At 39.7% G+C, this 15,652-nt stretch overlaps 5 protein-coding genes and 2 non-coding genes across 8 annotated transcripts; 3 read left to right on the forward strand and 4 right to left on the reverse strand.

Annotated features, from left to right (window-relative positions):
• Positions 1-1,579: 1,579 nt before the first annotated feature.
• LOC124311247 (50S ribosomal protein L1-like) lies at positions 1,580-3,262 on the reverse strand. Its single transcript, XM_046775656.1, has 5 exons — positions 3,152-3,262; positions 2,447-3,088; positions 2,274-2,388; positions 2,091-2,209; positions 1,580-1,954 (listed from the first exon to the last, which is right to left on the reverse strand). Exons 2-5 carry the CDS (start codon positions 3,086-3,088, stop codon positions 1,679-1,681), a joined length of 1,152 nt encoding a protein of 383 aa, XP_046631612.1. The 5' UTR covers positions 3,152-3,262; the 3' UTR covers positions 1,580-1,678.
• A 2,083-nt stretch (positions 3,263-5,345) lies between these two features.
• LOC124311423 (ras-related protein Rab-35-like) lies at positions 5,346-7,284 on the reverse strand. Of its 2 annotated transcripts, none has more exons than XM_046775912.1 (6): positions 6,830-7,284; positions 6,615-6,763; positions 6,518-6,543; positions 6,328-6,452; positions 6,009-6,265; positions 5,346-5,945 (listed from the first exon to the last, which is right to left on the reverse strand). In XM_046775912.1, the coding sequence occupies exons 1-5, from the start codon at positions 6,879-6,881 to the stop codon at positions 6,012-6,014; spliced, it is 606 nt and encodes a 201-aa protein (XP_046631868.1). In that variant the 5' UTR covers positions 6,882-7,284; the 3' UTR covers positions 5,346-5,945; positions 6,009-6,011. The 2 variants fall into 2 exon arrangements, with proteins under 2 accessions (XP_046631868.1, XP_046631867.1); XM_046775911.1 differs by having other exon boundaries at positions 5,346-5,951; positions 6,830-7,281.
• A 626-nt stretch (positions 7,285-7,910) lies between these two features.
• On the forward strand, positions 7,911-9,405 carry LOC124311289 (protein ABHD11-like). Its single transcript, XM_046775723.1, has 6 exons — positions 7,911-8,084; positions 8,169-8,337; positions 8,399-8,572; positions 8,626-8,799; positions 8,874-9,058; positions 9,129-9,405. The coding sequence occupies exons 1-6, from the start codon at positions 7,966-7,968 to the stop codon at positions 9,274-9,276; spliced, it is 969 nt and encodes a 322-aa protein (XP_046631679.1). The 5' UTR covers positions 7,911-7,965; the 3' UTR covers positions 9,277-9,405.
• A 142-nt stretch (positions 9,406-9,547) lies between these two features.
• Positions 9,548-9,629, reverse strand: Trnal-aag. The gene has a single exon. It is a non-coding gene; the product is annotated as a tRNA-Leu (tRNA).
• Positions 9,630-10,039: 410 nt separating this feature from the next.
• Positions 10,040-13,632, forward strand: LOC124310970 (myosin-10-like). The gene is made up of 12 exons (XM_046775173.1): positions 10,040-10,153; positions 10,503-10,920; positions 10,985-11,401; positions 11,466-11,693; positions 11,761-12,054; positions 12,115-12,363; positions 12,427-12,648; positions 12,715-12,834; positions 12,895-12,957; positions 13,014-13,118; positions 13,176-13,347; positions 13,413-13,632. Exons 2-12 carry the CDS (start codon positions 10,531-10,533, stop codon positions 13,451-13,453), a joined length of 2,301 nt encoding a protein of 766 aa, XP_046631129.1. The 5' UTR covers positions 10,040-10,153; positions 10,503-10,530; the 3' UTR covers positions 13,454-13,632.
• Positions 13,633-13,693: 61 nt separating this feature from the next.
• On the forward strand, positions 13,694-13,775 carry Trnal-aag. The gene has a single exon. It is a non-coding gene; the product is annotated as a tRNA-Leu (tRNA).
• Positions 13,776-13,840: 65 nt separating this feature from the next.
• LOC124311251 (techylectin-5B-like) lies at positions 13,841-15,616 on the reverse strand. The gene is made up of 6 exons (XM_046775667.1): positions 15,435-15,616; positions 15,193-15,364; positions 14,945-15,093; positions 14,742-14,844; positions 14,377-14,663; positions 13,841-14,304 (listed from the first exon to the last, which is right to left on the reverse strand). The coding sequence occupies exons 1-6, from the start codon at positions 15,513-15,515 to the stop codon at positions 13,969-13,971; spliced, it is 1,128 nt and encodes a 375-aa protein (XP_046631623.1). The 5' UTR covers positions 15,516-15,616; the 3' UTR covers positions 13,841-13,968.
• Between the last annotated feature and the right edge of the window lie 36 nt (positions 15,617-15,652).

Genomic DNA, 15,652 nt, shown 5'->3' on the forward strand with positions numbered 1-15,652 from the left:
CCACACGTCGGGGTGGATTTCCAGTTAGACGAGATTCCTCGGGAGTGTTGCTTCTCCTTTTCCACGACTATATACGTAATAAACTTACCCCCCCCCCCCCCGTTTTGGTTTGAATGTGATTTCTGATGGACAAGGCTGTTTGAAGAGCCCCTGGCTGACGAGCACTCAATGAACTGTTTTTTTCTTTCCCTCCTGCTGGCCGTGTTGATCAGCTCAGCTCACAGCCTTCACGATCGTGACTGGAGAAAGTCTGAGTGAAACTTGGCCCTTTGTACACCAGTTTTGTCGTTATCCTTGCGCTGTATCTGGCGAGTCCTAGAAAGAATACCGGGAGAAAAGACGTGAGTTCACTGACCAAACATTCGGAACGCATTCCTCAGCAGACTGCAATAGCAAGTGCTGTGTGCACTTATCGATGCAACTAGGCAACCAACAAGGTGCAACAAATGAGCAAATAGCCAACAACAACAAAGTCGATATCGACAAAACGTCTCATCTGGGCCCGTCGAGTAGAAAGGAGAAACAAGTGATTGGATGGGGCCACAACTTTCTAACAACACGCGAGACGCAATACAAGAGCATTGTTTTCAATTTTGACTTACGTGAATGGCTGTTGCAACGCCTTTCGTTTGTCATCCGCCAAAGGGTGGTGGTGGTGAGATTGGGTCTCTTTTCTCCTGACGAAAGAAAATAAAAATAGAAATGAAAAAACAGGGAAATCCCACCGCACATGAAATGGATAAAACAATGCTACTAACTCACCGATTTTTCGAAAGGGAGAAAGTTGATGAAGTTGGTGTCCCGCCACTTTTCTCTCTCTCTCCCCCCCCCCACAAATTACGCGTTATCTTTTTGCGCGAATTTTTTGAGGGGTGGGTTTTAGGCTATTCGCCAGCCGGCGCTCCACAAAAAGAACTTTTGCAAAAGCCGCAATTTCTCTCCAACGCGAAAAAGATAAAAAAATCCCCTCGACGAAAGAGACCAAAAGGGAACGAGAAGAGAATGCCTTAATAGAGGCGAGTAGAAAATCCGGCTGAAGCAACAACAACAAGTTATCCCCTTGGAGCAATAGGTTGCCCAGATCAGCCCCGCCAACTACATGTATACTTCTCTGACTCGACAAACTTGGTTTGTTTTACATCCATCCGTCTCTTTTTTTTTCTTTTCTTTTTTTCCCCGGGGCTTTCTTTAACCCTTTACACTCTCAGCTCTCAGCTTTGCTCTGGTGTTTTCCTTTTCCTTTTTTAGTTGAGAAGAGATGAGAAGAAGAATAGTGCGCGACAAGTCGTGTGTGGAGCAACCGGCCGGCCCGGCCCGGCCAGCAAGGAGAAAGTGGCTCAACCGCGTCTGATGAGGTGAAAGGAAACGAAAGAGATGAAGAAGAAGATGAAGAAGAAAAGGTCTTCTCTTTCTTTCTCTCTTTCAGTTGCCACATTTCACTGCCGCAGGCCACTCTCTCCACCCGGAAGCGTCAAGACATTTCAATAAAGCAGCTCATTGGAGCAACTAAAACCCCTGTCAGCCCCAAAGATTTATACTACACGCTGCAGATATACATTACATGATCCAACAAGTGTCTTATCATCAACTGAATGACTAAGATGTATTTTCAAGTAAAGGGTACCATCAGTTCTCCGTTCCTTGGCTTCATTATTCAATACTTATTGGGGGAGCCTTTCTACTGCCGAACAGCTCGGTTTTGGTTTCGGGGATCCGAATCTTTTTCTTTCTCGTCGTCGCTGTCGTCATCATCAGATGAGGACGAAGATGAAGATTCAGCCGCTTTCTTACTCTTCACGTAAGGCTCCGTGGTGACGACAAAGCGTTCGGGAGACGGAGGAGAAAGCACGTAGCAGCGGGTAATGAAAGCTCCGAATGGTTTGGCGCGACAAGATTCAATGTCCTTCAGGATGGCGGAGAAATTCGCCTCCAGCTCCTCCGTCGGCATGGTCAACTGCGCGCACACACACACAAACACACGGGGTTTTGAAACAAGTCAAAACATTCCCTTTCGGGATAATTGCACTGCAATGAAAGCTACTGATTGCCACATTGCCGTTGGCTATTAGAAAATCAGCGCTGTTACTTACGTTTCCAAAAGGGATATCAACTAAACCATAATCCAGCTCATTGTCGTCTTTCGTACTGGAGAATTCGAGGCCTTTCGAGAAGATTTCAACCATCTTGGTCATGTTAATGCCAATGGAGCCTAGTGAGATCAACATACGTTTTAGAATTTCAAAAAAGATCCGATTTAATTTTGTCGTCTTTACCATTTTTCACGTTGGGCAGTTTCCTTTTCAATAGTCCTCTTAATGGAAGAACATCAGCCATCATATTAGTGTGGGCGATAAAATAGTCGTAATCTGTGAGAGGCACTTCTCCAGACTATAAAGAAATGAGATTTGACCTTTACTTGAAATACAATGGAATAATGGAATAGTACCTGTATGCGTTTAATGAGATCCAAACCGCCGACGGCATCGGCTCCAGCTTTGACAGCTTCGTCCTGCGTTTCTTGAGTTTTGCAAAATGCTAGTACTTTACGTATGGGTTGAAAGTCAAAACTGTGGGGCAAAACCACAATTCTGGAAAAATTGTCCATATACCGATTCTTCTTTTGAAGTTGCATATCAAGTTCTACTTTCATGCTAATCAATGCTTCAGGGCTGTTATAAACAGAGGGGTGATTCGTTTCACGGTGGAATTGCACTGCTTCCGCAAGACTTATGGGCCTTGTCATGAAGTGTCTTGTAAAAAAGACATCATCAATAGCTTCTGGCTTGTTCAGTTCAATCATTCGTCGTGGACCAACTGGCCCACTGGCTTTGGCCATCTTTAATTTGTAGGGGACAAATTCTTCCTTCTTCGCCTTTTCAGCCTTTGAAGTCTTTTTGGTTTTACGATCTCTTGTTCCTTTTCTTGCTGCATATCTTTTCTGATTTAATAATGGCACACGGGAGACTAATAGCGAAGAGGGGAGTGTTAAATTGCAAACGAATCTCTGTTGCTGTTGAACCATACACCGGCTTCCGATGTAAACACTGCCAATTTGAGCAAGACTTCTTAATGCAGTCCAAGATGACATCTAAAGCAACATGTATGAATTTATTTCAACATCTATTTCATAGCTTAAAGATAGAATCATTACCTTGGCTGTATAATAGATTTAAATATTCTCCAAAAAATAATTTGGAATGTCTACTTTTGCTTAGCAGACGAAACAACGTGGTCTCTTGTGTTACGAAAAGCCATCTAGCGAAACCCACTTCCACTAAATACAAAAATTAAAATTCAAAAAACTGTAACGAATGAGAAATCTACCTTTCTTGCGTGTATCTCAGATATCTTATGAGTGTTTTATCAACAAAATAAGAGGTTCATATTTCTGTTAATATTACACTGTCACGTATGTATTGTTTTCAGCTGTCATACACGACGTAGGTGTGGAAACAAGTATAATGAATGACACAAGTCTTTTTCTTTGACAAATAATCAAATAAGCCATCATTGGCACTTGAACATATACGTTCGCATCTAAAGAAGAGCATTCTTGCATATGTTGAACCAAAGAAACTGAGTTCAATAACTTGTCAACTCTGAAAATCAAAGTGAAATGAGAGGCGGTGCGGAAAACTTTTCCCACTCGTTATGCATTTGATTGTGTTTCACCCTGTTTCACCCTTGGGTGCTTAGATATTGGTTATCGCAAACTGTGATGTCGTAATTTTTTAGTGATTTTGTACCCCCTCTCCGTCACAGACCGCAACAAAAACAAAAATTATCCCCTCTTCACTAAATCAAATTATCAGACCCCTCCCCATATCAGCAAACATTTTAAAACACATTTTAAAGTTTATTTGAACTATTTATATCCCTCGTATTTTTGTTCTTTATGCTTTGACGTCCGGATTTTGATTTTCTAGACTACCCCTCCCGCATCGAATGCAACCATCACAAAAATAGACACCCCCTTCCTAAACGTGTGACGACTGTGACGTCGCATATGGACAGCCCCCTCACGAATAAATTATACAAACTTATTTTATGAATAAAAATATACTTCAATTAGGAAGGGTTTAATACATGTGTTGCGGGGAACATTACAGTTACTAAATTTGTTTTTAAAGTGACAGGCGGAAGTGTTGAACAAAAGAGTCAAAGACGTGTGAAAATGATTGTCATCCAACGCGTGTTACTGGGCCTGCAACTTATTTAGGAGTGACCTAATAGTCTATATAATAGAATCCGTTGGAAAAAAAGAAAAGAAAACGGTTCATCGAAGTCTGAGCAGCAGTGGAATATATAACGGGACGTGAACATACCACATCATCGTCCAAGTGGCACAACCAAGAGAACAAGAAGCCAACGACGATTGAAGGAATCTAAAGCCGCAAGTTTCTCCATTTCTCACTGGCTATAAGCCGCGAGTCTAACTAGTGCTTCTCACGCGCAAGTTCCGGCCGCCGTCCCCTTGGCTCGTCGACAGATGTGAAAAACGTGTATCGTATATCAAGAGACCCGAATAGAGCGCCCAGCAGTCGTCACAGGTGTGACGGGCATCTCAAGTTCACTCGTCAGGAGCGCGCCTCCTATTACCAGCGTGCTATCTATATAGAGTTAGTCTCTTGCTTTCGACAATAGCCTTTTCCAAAAAAGAGGAAAAAGATAATAAAACCGGTTCAGCCAGACCAGAAAAATAGCTTCTGTAGCTATGCACAACAACACAAGGACGCGTCTTGTGATTTGGTAATCCCAAAAACATCCGCTCATCCCCCCACCCACCCCCATGGTTCCATGACTCATTATTACATTACGCACTTGATTATTTAATGTTGACTACTGATTGAATCAAAAACCCTGATCAGTGTAATTACATTAGTTACGCGTTAGGTTAGGGGCACTATGTTTGTAGTAAGGATTGCATACGATTTTGACAGCTACTACAGCGCACGCTATATTTAGGCTTGAAGTGCCACTCACATTCTTCACTGCCTGACAGGCAATCGCTGACTCTCGAGTAGGTAATAGGAGCATGGTACCGAAAGAAGTTAGCGATCGATACAACTTCCAGACATGGAGGCCGAAAGTGTGTTGGTGTTTGGTTTCCTACGTATATAAGAAGGACGACAAAAAAATAGAGTTATTGTATGAGTGGGTTTGAGTATGAAGGGGCCATAGACCCCGAAAGAAAAGTATCGATCCGTCCAGTGAGCCGTCAGCCGAAACAACCTTCACTCAAGTGTAAATGTACGTGAGGGTATTTTGTATGGTCAACAGCAGACAGAATTATGGATGGACACCTCGCAGCCAAGGAGGAAAAAAGGAGTCGAAAGTTTCCATGGTAATTTACTTGGAATGCCCATATCAATTTATATTTCAGTCAATGAAGACGAGCGAGTAGGTGGTTATCCTGGTTTCCCCAGGAATAAAACATGTTCAAAACGCATTCCATCAGGGAAAGGAAGAGGGGAGAAGAGAGAGAGGAAGGAGGAAAAAAAAAAAATACAGCCCAGTTAAAGAAGATGTTGAAGGAGAGACTACAAAACAGCGACAATTAATCCCAAATGGACTGAAAGCTGTACACGACAATGGAACACACCAAGTTGCAAGGCGGACAAATTGTTGCTTTAATAAATCAGTAACGCAGTAGACACACAATTCAATTAAAAAGAAGATTTAAGAAAGACATTACGAACAAGCAAAATGAAAAAAAAGGGAAAAGAAAACAAGAATTTAAATGAAATCAAATCCGAGAGTGGAGTAGAGGTGGGTAACGGAAGGAAACTAAATTTTCGTGTGTTTTGGATGCCCCTGTCTCAACGGATATGAAGGGTTGGAGTGTCTAGTAGAATTCTGTCGTTTAATCAATGATACAGCGTCACAGCAGGACCCCCTATTTGAGCGTTGGTGCGCCAAGAAACAGGGGAAGAGACGGACTATCCCTGGAGCTGATAAAACTTGATAAATAACTTGGATATGTTGGTGAGGTCAACACAAAATATTACTTTTCAACAGCATTTGCTTTTCTTTGTCGGTTTTCTTCCTTTGCCGACAGTGATTGTGTCGTTCGCATTGCTGGCCTGCTCCTTTTGTTCTTTTTTCGTGAGTAAAACTTGCTGGGTAATGGCATTAAACATTTCCTCCACATTCTTGTTGTCTTTGGCGCTCGTCTCGAAGAGTTGTATACCCATCTGGCTAGCAAACCTCTGAGCATCTTCAGTTAAGACCACTTTCCTGTCAGGCATATCATCTTTGTTGCCAACTAGATGGAAAAAAAAAAAGAGTTAAAAGATTTATCATGTGTTGTTAGTTCTCTTATTTTACCTAATATTCGGTTGACAACATCACAATTCTGTTCTATTTCATGCAACCACCTTTTTACATTTGCAAAGGATTCTCCACTACTGACGTCATACACTACAATTACACCATGAGTTCCTCTGTAGTACCTGTAAGGGAAAATATGATAAGCTTTGATGCATCTCAATAAACGAAACTGAATTGTATATATTACGTTGAAGTTATGGTTCGAAACCTTTCCTGTAACAAGCAAAAAATAAGAAGATAATTGTAAGTTCCATACATATTTAGTTTTTTCGACATCAACATACTTGTCCCGCAGTGTCCCAGATTTGTAATTTGACACGTTCACCATTGAGTAATATGGTCCTAATTTTAAAGTCCACACCTATTGTTGTAATATAGTTTCCAGAAAAGGTGTTGTCTGCAAAACGGAGCAATAGAGAGCTTTTGCCAACACCTAAAACAGCAAAGTAATGTGTTATAAGAATTTCTGTGCTTGGAATGCAATATGGGCTGTATTTACCACTGTCACCAATTATAAGCAATTTGAAGAGATGATCATAATCTCTGGCCATTTTTGATAAGGTAAAACCACAACACACTTATAGTTTTTCAACAAGGCCTGAGTTTAAGGTATTTAAGAAGACACCGGGAGAACCTTATTCAACATTTTTATCAAATAGCTTTTTTTTTAAGGGTGATGATCTGTATGAGCACAACGAGCGCCAAAGTTTCGCCGACCGGTCACACTGAATTACTTGCTCGCGTTGTGCACACAATCGAAAGTGTGTCACCAATTACTTGCGAGAAAATAAATCACTTGATGATGATCTTATCCGAAACAAAAAACCGTAACTCGTTACTTTTTCGTACTTGCACCAACGTTAATCGAACATGTACCCACCCCCTTTATCCGTTGTTACTCACTTCACACCAGCCGAAAAAATTGGTACTGGACTATTCAAGGAGACGTTGCCAAACCATCCAAAGAAATTGTCACGCACAAAACCCCTCCCCTCCTTTCCTCTCTAGTCTCTACACACTTATTCACAGGGACACAGGCGATTAAAATGAGCTGTACTACTTTTATTATCTTTGTAATCTGATTCTAATGTGATAGTTTGTTCAAATAAACTGGTCATGCTAGCTTACTACACTGTATGCATCAAATAACAAATTCTTAATGATCAAATAAAACACCGTGCAAGAAAGACTTTGTACCCCCTCTAATAGAGGAAAACTGAAAAGGTCTATAAAAAGGTCAAAGCGCGACCCTTGTTCCGTAATTGTTGGTTTAATACTATAAAATTATTTAAAAAACGCGAAAAGTAAGCGAACACTTGAATTTGATCAATAAACACGTTCAGCATCGAAGTTTGGATGAACGGAAAATCGGAAACATAGCAAAAACGGGAGCCGCGCAGCCGCCAATGGTAGAATTACAGAAACTTTTTACTTGAAAAAACAAGAGAAATAACATTTTTGCAATAGAACAGTGAAAATTCTTTTGATTAATGATGGAAAAGTTTTTTTCTTTCGAATTCGATACCTATTTAATGGCCGATAGCCCGATACTCTGCCGATACCAATAGTTTAGTTTTTTCGTCTGAAATTTTGGATGTCAACATTACACAATATTCCTTCATTTACTCTTTCTTTATGGCGAATTATATTCGACCACGCCTGTTTCATCAGGCATTGGAAGCCTTGCACAAATGTAAATTAGAAAAATCTATTCTTTCGCCGAATTTGAGGTGTATACATTCAACCGGTCCCAGGTATACTTACTCTACATAAGAACTCAATAAATGAACAGCAACTCGAACTGTTTTGCTCTGTTTCCTCTTGGGGTCACTTTATAGATGGATTGATGGTCCAGTAAAACTTGCCTACACTTCATATGAAGGAATGAATTCACAAAATGTGTCGCCTAGTAACATGACTCCAATAATAATACAGCATGGGTTGTTAGGCTCGAGAAAAAACTGGGCTTCTTTAAGCAAAGCAATTCATAGCAAAACTGGAAGAAAGGTAATTCATGTAATAGTGATTTTGTTTAAAGTTACATAAATCATTGCATTCATACAAATAGGTCATTGTCCCAGATGCAAGGAACCATGGAGACAGCCCTCACAGCAATAATCTTGACTATGAAGTGCTGTCTAAAGACATAGTTAAATTAATGGAAGATTTACAAATACCAAAAGCAACCATGGTTGGCCATTCAATGGGAGGAAGAGCGATGATGAAGCTAGCCTTGACCAAGGTACCCTTTTCAATTGATTTCCTTGATTTAACTTGTTACTCATTCACAAATAGCCTTCTCTAGTTGACAGATTAGTGGTAGTTGATATATCTCCTGTCAATGTGAGCCCTGGTGCCCAAGCTATGACTCAATTCTTAACTGTAATGGAAGATATAGATTTGGGAGATCAACTGAAGCGTGCAACTGCCCGGAAGATAGTAGACGAAAAACTACAAGTTGTCGTTAAAGTACGTACATTACAGTTCGTTTACTTTTTATGGTTTTACCTCAATAATTTCACATTCTCTTTTTATCGTAAAAGGACAGTCTACTACGACAATTTCTTTTAACTAACCTGGTGGAGGATAACGGAAAGTTCCGTTGGCGTGTTAATCTTAAATCAATCATTCAAAATCTGCCACACATAATTGGCCATTTCCCTTTGAAGAGCGAAAGTTACCATGGCCCCACACTTTTTATTGGCGGAGCCAAGTCAGATTACATCAAGTATCAAAAAGAAATCATGCCTCCGTTCTTGCAAAGCTATTATTTTATCTATTTAATTTTTACATTTCAGACCGACAGATCATGACGTAATACGGAAACTATTTCCTGGTGCCCAGTTTCAGTACATCCCTGATGCGGGTCATTGGGTGCATTCCGAAAAACCAACGCAGTTTCTGGAACTTTTGCTACAATTCATTAACGAAAAGGACTCGATCTAGGAAAATTGTAATTGTAGTGTGAATTGGCGATTTTTTTGTATATCTTAACTGTGTTCTGAACTCTTCATGCATATAATTCTGCACATGTTGGTGAAACGAGAACTATAATATAAAACTGAGTAAAGCTAGTCCTAGTATACGACTTAAATCAAATTTATTTGTTTCATTTCTCTTACTTTCTTGTACTGGCTTGTTTTATCCTTATCAGAGACACTTGGTCACTTGGAAAAAATGTTTAGCATAGAAATACAGAAATGACTCCAAAAAGTTATGGCAGCGGTGGGATTCGAACCCACGCCTCCGAGGAGACTGGTGCCTTAAACCAGCGCCTTAGACCGCTCGGCCACGCTACCGATGCTTTTTCTACAGAAACTGTTAAAGAAATCAGTAATACAATTTTATCAATGAAAAAATTAATCTGAACCAAATTGCTGGCGTAGGTGCAGTCAAAGAAATCCTTGAAATGATTTCTTTCGGTAATAATTTAATTTTGATTTTTTAATTTCGGACTCTCCGGACTCCGGAGGTCGTTACTCGTTACTACTTACTGGTCATTACACTTAAATCGAAAGTCACAATAGATTTACATTGAATTTATAATTCATAAAATTAAATAATACACTTTTCTTAACTGAATAACTTTTAAACCATTTAAATGTTTCGGAAATTTAAATTTCATTGAATTAGAATTTCTATTTATGTTTAGTGCAACACTGTATTGCAAATTTTGGATTCCCGCCCTTTGACCGCTTATATTGCAACGTGCTTTAACCAACGTGTTCGTTTATTCCAGATTCCACTTGTTTCTTTGTTTGTTCTACGTTTTGCTACTGTTCAGGGTGAGGATTTTTTTCCTCTTATCTTGTAAGTTGTTCAGGTATGATTGAGGCCCAGTTTTAATTTGATATTGTTAACAATACTTTATTACATTTACTTTGATGAAAGTGAATGCAATTCTGTTCAACTTCAACCATATTGGTCAGTACTACTGCCACATGATATTTAGACTGTGTGGAAGGTGAATATGTGGACTGTTGCAATAGTAAGATCGTAAAATAATTGAAACAAGGATTGGCTTTTTTGAGTAACTTGTATGGTCTGGCAAAGCTGATGCAGTACGATGTTCAGCTGTTCCAAAGTCTGACATGCTGACCCATGAAATATTTTAAAACTTGTATGATTGTCAATCTTTCTTGGTTAACCTTAAGATTCTGATTTTCATTTAGGTGCGTTAACTGTGTTCAAAGATTGGAAATGTCTCAACGAGGAGCTTCCCAAAGTTTCTTGTTCAAATATGCTCCACTTCGCCTCAAGGGTGTAAATAATCAGCAACAAGTTAGCAACAATTCAAAAGTTTATCCTTCTGAAACTCCATACTCCCCAAGAGCACTTCAATCTCAATCCAATAACACTTCTATTGATGAATCAGCAACGACGGGAAATGAAACGAATTATTCCGAACAAGGTGACTTGAATTCCTCATTAGAAAACATAGCTAAGGTATGCCAACGTCAGGAACGTCGCAACCGAGAAATGCAATTACAACTAGAATCAGCTACAGCCGAGATGGAACGACTTAAAGGTTTACTGGATGCAGCAGCGGGTGAAATCGATCAGCTGCACAATATCAATGAAAAATTAAAGGTAAATTGTTCATTTCTTTTAGAAAAAAAAAATTGGTGTCATCTTCTGTTTTTTTTAAAATTAGGATTCACACCAAAAATTAGAGAAGGAATTAAAAGAAGTTGATCACCTTTACACTGATGTCAAAACCACAGCAGCTGATACTGCCCAAATTCTTGAAGACGCACGTAAAGACAAAGAAACTTGGCTCTCCAACTTTGAAAGGCTGCTGACAAACCATTACGACAAAAGAGAAATGCAATTGCGAAATGAATTTCAGCAAATAATTGACGAAAAAGAAGTCAATTTAAATGCGATGCGCTGCGAGGCTGAACATTTAGAGATTCAGTTTCATGGTACTGCGGAAATACGTGCCGAAATAGCCTCCTCCAGAGAACAAATTAAGCAACTCAACAGCGTCAACGATGCCAAGGAAACGGAACTGAACACGTTGCGTGACAAACTTATGACCATTCAAGAAGCAGTCGCCACTTACGAAGACGTAACATAAAAATCCCATCAAATTACTAAATATTTTACAACATTTAAACTTTCATTTCATTTAGACTAAACATTCTTTGAATATTTTAACGAAAGAAAGAGCTGCGTTGCAGGAGCGGTATAGCGTGATTGAAAAGCAATGCATTTCGACGGGTGATGCGCTAGTCGACTGTATGAATGACCGAAATCGATTGGAGAATTCCGTGGACGAATTGAATAAGAAACTGGAAGAAGAAAGCAAGAAAACAATTCATTCAATATCCGAAACGCAAGAATTGATCCAGCAACTGACGGTATGAATACGTGTTAGTCAAAACAGATGACTCCTAATTTTTTTTTTTTTTGTTTTTTTTGTTATAGACATGTCAACAAATGTTGGAGGAGAAAGCGACCAAAATTGAGGATCTTTGTAATCAGTTGTCGATTTTGAATGAACACAATAGAGATCTTGAAAGAAAGACTCGCGAAGCAGAATCCATATTTGCTGGCCAAGAGACCTCTCAGCGATTAATAGCTGATTTGGAAAAACAAATTGCTGAACTCAAGTTTCAGTTGTCTGAAAAGGCTATTGAACTCCAGTGCAAGGAAAAAAAGATTGAAGAAACTGAGAATGCCTTGAAAGACTTGTCGCTTCATTCTCATAGCGATGAACAGGTATTTTTTTTAGAAACACGTTAAACGAAATTAACACTTAAGTTATCATTTCGATTTTAGTTGGTGATTATCGAAGAAAGTAATCGCGAACTTCAGCGCAAATTTGATGAAAAATCCCAGGAATTTGAAGCTGCTCTTGTTTGTCAAGAAAATTCGCAACGATTAAAAGCCGATCTAGATAAGGAAGTTGCTGATCTCAAATGCCAGCTTATTTCAAAGTCAATAGAACTCCAGTACAAAGGAGAGCGGATGGAAGAAATGGAGAAAGCCTTAGATGAATTGACACAAAAGTCTCTTAACGCTGAACGGGTAATTATACAAAGTACCGACTTTTTGTGCATAATTTTTAAAATTATTAAGTTAATACTTCAGGCAGAAACTTGCCGGTCAGAAGTGGACATGCCGAGACAAAAAGAAAAGTTGGAGATAGACGCTTTGAAAACATCCTTAAATTTAAAGAATTTAGAACTTGAGAGTATCAGCGGTGAATACGAAGAGGCCCAGAAGATAATGGCGTCATCGGAAAGAAAGATAGCCGATCTCGAATTAACCGTTAGCCTTCTGGAAAGAAGATTGGAAACAGAACGTGAACAGGTGAATTCTTTTAGAGCTACTGGCTTTTTTGTCATTTAACTTTCTTATATTCTGGCAATCTTTTAGGCTTCTTTCTCTAGCCAACAACCTGTGATCAAGGCTGCCGTGGAACCAGCACGTTCGCTCCGGCCCATCTTGAAGCAAACATTTTCTGATGTCAAACAACAGGAACTGGCTTCACAAGATGTAAGAACACCTTTTTAGTTATAAAGAAAAGGTTGTGATCATTATTATTTTGTAACACAGAAAGGAGATTCAGCTAAAACTGCCATCGATACTTTAAATCTTTTGCAGAAAGCTAATGCTATGGTAAGACCCTATTTGTTTTGATTGAGTATTGATTACACATCACTTGAACTTAATAGGCCAAAGCAGCAGAGGTCAAACGTCGTGATAGTGGTGGGAGTCAGATTTCAATGATGATAAAACCATCTTCTCCATCTAGCTCATCGAAACCTTCGGAGAAGAGAGTAAGTCTAAACATATAGCAGTGTGGCCATACCTTAAAGGTTATCTTTATTAATTAGCGTCGTTTCGATACCCCCGACGGATTGCGCGCATCCGCCATAAAAATGGACCTCCGCGATTGTGTTGATATTGATTCCCCCGTTTCACGTAACAATTCCGGCGTGCGGACGCCTCGCTTTCTGCCTCGCAGTAACTCTACCGCTAATTTTACTTCCGTGGAATTGCCTCCTGGTATGTTAGAAGTTAAACACGAAACAAAAATGGTGTCCTTTATCTATAGTTCCTTTGGTTTGCAGGAACAGAAGATCTGGAGTTTGATACTAATGAATCCTTTTAGTATTAATAACATGTTCATTTTAACAGCCCTGTCTCTTCGTGTTGAAACGGTAGGACAATCTACCGTTAATCAATTTTTTGTGTGTGTTCATTTGGGGTGACCGTAGAGATAACCAAGCGTTGCTAATATATCTGCCTTTTTTTAAGTTGCGTGCGTCATTATTTTTGCATCGTTTGAGAGCAGTCTGTCGAAGCCTATGGTAATACTGTTATATTCCACACTTTCTGCGGCGTGTGTATCGGTAGCGTGGCCGAGCGGTCTAAGGCGCTGGTTTAAGGCACCAGTCTCCTCGGAGGCGCGAGTTCGAATCTCGCCGCTGCCATAACTTTTTTGCGCCATATCTAGCATATTTGGATTTGTTGATATGTTTACAACTAAATTTATAAATTTAAAACGATTCAGTATATTTAATTTATGTGGAGAATGATAACTATACAGTGCGTGTAGGAGTATTTCACTGTAAAAAAAAAATACTTAAAATTAATCAACAATTGCGTTAAATATGTGTTTGCGCTTTAGACGTTGCTTTTAGGTTGATTTAAACCAGGTTCAGGCTCCACCTGGTCCTTCAGCTCAGCTGAACTGTCCTCAATGTTGCGAAAACCCCTCATGGGTAAGTAGCTGTCAGGCTTGATTGGTGAATAACTGTTGGGAACGGATAGTCCTATTGAGGGGCCGTTAGATGTGTAATTGTCGCTCACTGGTCTGAATCTCATCATGGTGCGGCGCAACGAATAATTGTAGCCACTCCAGGTGTACCAATTGATTCCATCAGCGAAACTACGATGCGGTCCACCCAAATACCATCCATTCAGATTGGAGTCGTGACAGTTTCCATACCACCAGCCTCCCTGTTATGTATTGAATTATAGATATTCGTTTAAACATGTTTGGTTAATATTATCTATTTTTGCAAAATTTACCTTGTAGAGTCGAGCGCAGCTTCGCTCAGCAAAGTCTTCGCCTTCACGGTTATCATTGTCTACGTCAAAAGTGGAAAAGGCGAGACCGTTGTGGCTAAAGAGCGAATCTCCAGCATTTCCCAGGAACATTTTGGTGAAATAAAGACGATATTTATCGCTTTCCGGACCAATTCGGAATCCCTTGTAACGGGCAAAACGTTTATTGCCGCTCCAGTCTTCGAGGTTGACGGCTAGTTCGTATTTTTTATTGTCGTTGCTATTGGTCAGCGCCCATAAAAGAATGTTACCTATTTACGTTCAACCAAACAAAAAATGATCAAGTAAGTATAAATGGAGAAGTTAATTATTATCGTATCGTCACACACCTAACCAGAATTCGCGATCAAAGTCTCCGAAACCCAATTTGTAGTCCTCCCAATTGCGCATAAAATTTTCATGCGGTTCTACGTCATCTCTTACTTGAAATACCTTTAATGATCAAAAGTACATTTTTGTGTTTTTATTGAATAACTGTTTCCGTTTTTTTTTTTTTTATGTCCTTAGTATTTTTAGAATGAAATGGTTTTACCGTCCAACCACCACCTTCCGATTCCTGGTCACAGTAGACTTTCCACGGGCCTTGAACTATGTTAGGAGGATGAACGAGGTACAGACCACTTTGAGACGCGTTCTGCGTGACGAGGATATCGTAACAGCTCTTGCCGACGTTAAAGGACTCTAGGAATTGTTGCAAAATTATTTGATTAAATTTTCAAAAATTTTAGTTTTCGATGTTGTATGTCTAAATATTGATTTTGCTTCCATTTTTTGACACACCTGTGAAATCCAAAATTGGGTTCTTCAGGGTAGTTCCGGATACATTGGCAGACAAAATATCTCGAGGTGTAGGCATTCTAGAATCCTTGCCGAACATGGCTCTGTTGATAGCCGTACGTACTTCCGCCATGGACAAACCTTCGTTTAAAGATGATCTAACACTTCCCTTATCCTGTAATTAGATTAAACAAAATATTGAATCAATTTTCTCTCTTGATAACTTGGATGATTATTAAACTTACATGAGAATCGACGGAGAGGACTCCATTGATCATAGCGAAGAATCCAATCAACACCAAAGTCGAAATCCACTTGGCCGGCATGACGACGGCAAACCTTCTCGTCTGAGTTTGAATTTTGGTATTTCTTCGGCGAACAATTTGTTTTAGAGGTACGTCCGGCGCTATGTGCAGCCAAAAGAAGTGTGAGGTTCACTGGATGGCAACTCGGTAGGTAAGAT

Source organism: Daphnia pulicaria, chromosome 8, assembly GCF_021234035.1.
Source record: "Daphnia pulicaria isolate SC F1-1A chromosome 8, SC_F0-13Bv2, whole genome shotgun sequence".
Lineage (NCBI taxonomy): Eukaryota > Metazoa > Arthropoda > Branchiopoda > Diplostraca > Daphniidae > Daphnia > Daphnia pulicaria.

Excerpts from the sequence above, each read along its gene's own strand:
- LOC124311247 (XM_046775656.1), bottom strand. The coding sequence starts at position 3,088 with ATGTCATCTTGGACTGCATTAAGAAGTCTTGCTCAAATTGGCAGTGTT. Across the intron at positions 2,210-2,273 it reads ACTGCCCAACGTGAAAAATG|GCTCCATTGGCATTAACATG; the intron begins GTAAAGACGACA and ends TGATCTCACTAG. Across the intron at positions 1,955-2,090 it reads TTGATATCCCTTTTGGAAAC|TTGACCATGCCGACGGAGGA; the intron begins GTAAGTAACAGC and ends GTGTGCGCGCAG.
- LOC124311423 (XM_046775912.1), bottom strand. The coding sequence starts at position 6,881 with ATGGCCAGAGATTATGATCATCTCTTCAAATTGCTTATAATTGGTGAC. Across the intron at positions 6,764-6,829 it reads GCTTATAATTGGTGACAGTG|GTGTTGGCAAAAGCTCTCTA; the intron begins GTAAATACAGCC and ends TTGCTGTTTTAG. Across the intron at positions 6,544-6,614 it reads TCTGGGACACTGCGGGACAA|GAAAGGTTTCGAACCATAAC; the intron begins GTATGTTGATGT and ends TGCTTGTTACAG.
- LOC124311289 (XM_046775723.1), top strand. The coding sequence starts at position 7,966 with ATGGCGAATTATATTCGACCACGCCTGTTTCATCAGGCATTGGAAGCC. Across the intron at positions 8,338-8,398 it reads ATAGCAAAACTGGAAGAAAG|GTCATTGTCCCAGATGCAAG; the intron begins GTAATTCATGTA and ends TCATACAAATAG. Across the intron at positions 8,573-8,625 it reads TGAAGCTAGCCTTGACCAAG|CCTTCTCTAGTTGACAGATT; the intron begins GTACCCTTTTCA and ends ATTCACAAATAG.
- LOC124310970 (XM_046775173.1), top strand. The coding sequence starts at position 10,531 with ATGTCTCAACGAGGAGCTTCCCAAAGTTTCTTGTTCAAATATGCTCCA. Across the intron at positions 12,055-12,114 it reads ATTCTCATAGCGATGAACAG|TTGGTGATTATCGAAGAAAG; the intron begins GTATTTTTTTTA and ends TTTCGATTTTAG. Across the intron at positions 13,348-13,412 it reads TTCCGTGGAATTGCCTCCTG|GAACAGAAGATCTGGAGTTT; the intron begins GTATGTTAGAAG and ends TTTGGTTTGCAG.
- LOC124311251 (XM_046775667.1), bottom strand. The coding sequence starts at position 15,515 with ATGCCGGCCAAGTGGATTTCGACTTTGGTGTTGATTGGATTCTTCGCT. Across the intron at positions 15,094-15,192 it reads CCCAATTTTGGATTTCACAG|AGTCCTTTAACGTCGGCAAG; the intron begins GTGTGTCAAAAA and ends AACAATTCCTAG. Across the intron at positions 14,305-14,376 it reads GCTGCGCTCGACTCTACAAG|GGAGGCTGGTGGTATGGAAA; the intron begins GTAAATTTTGCA and ends AATACATAACAG.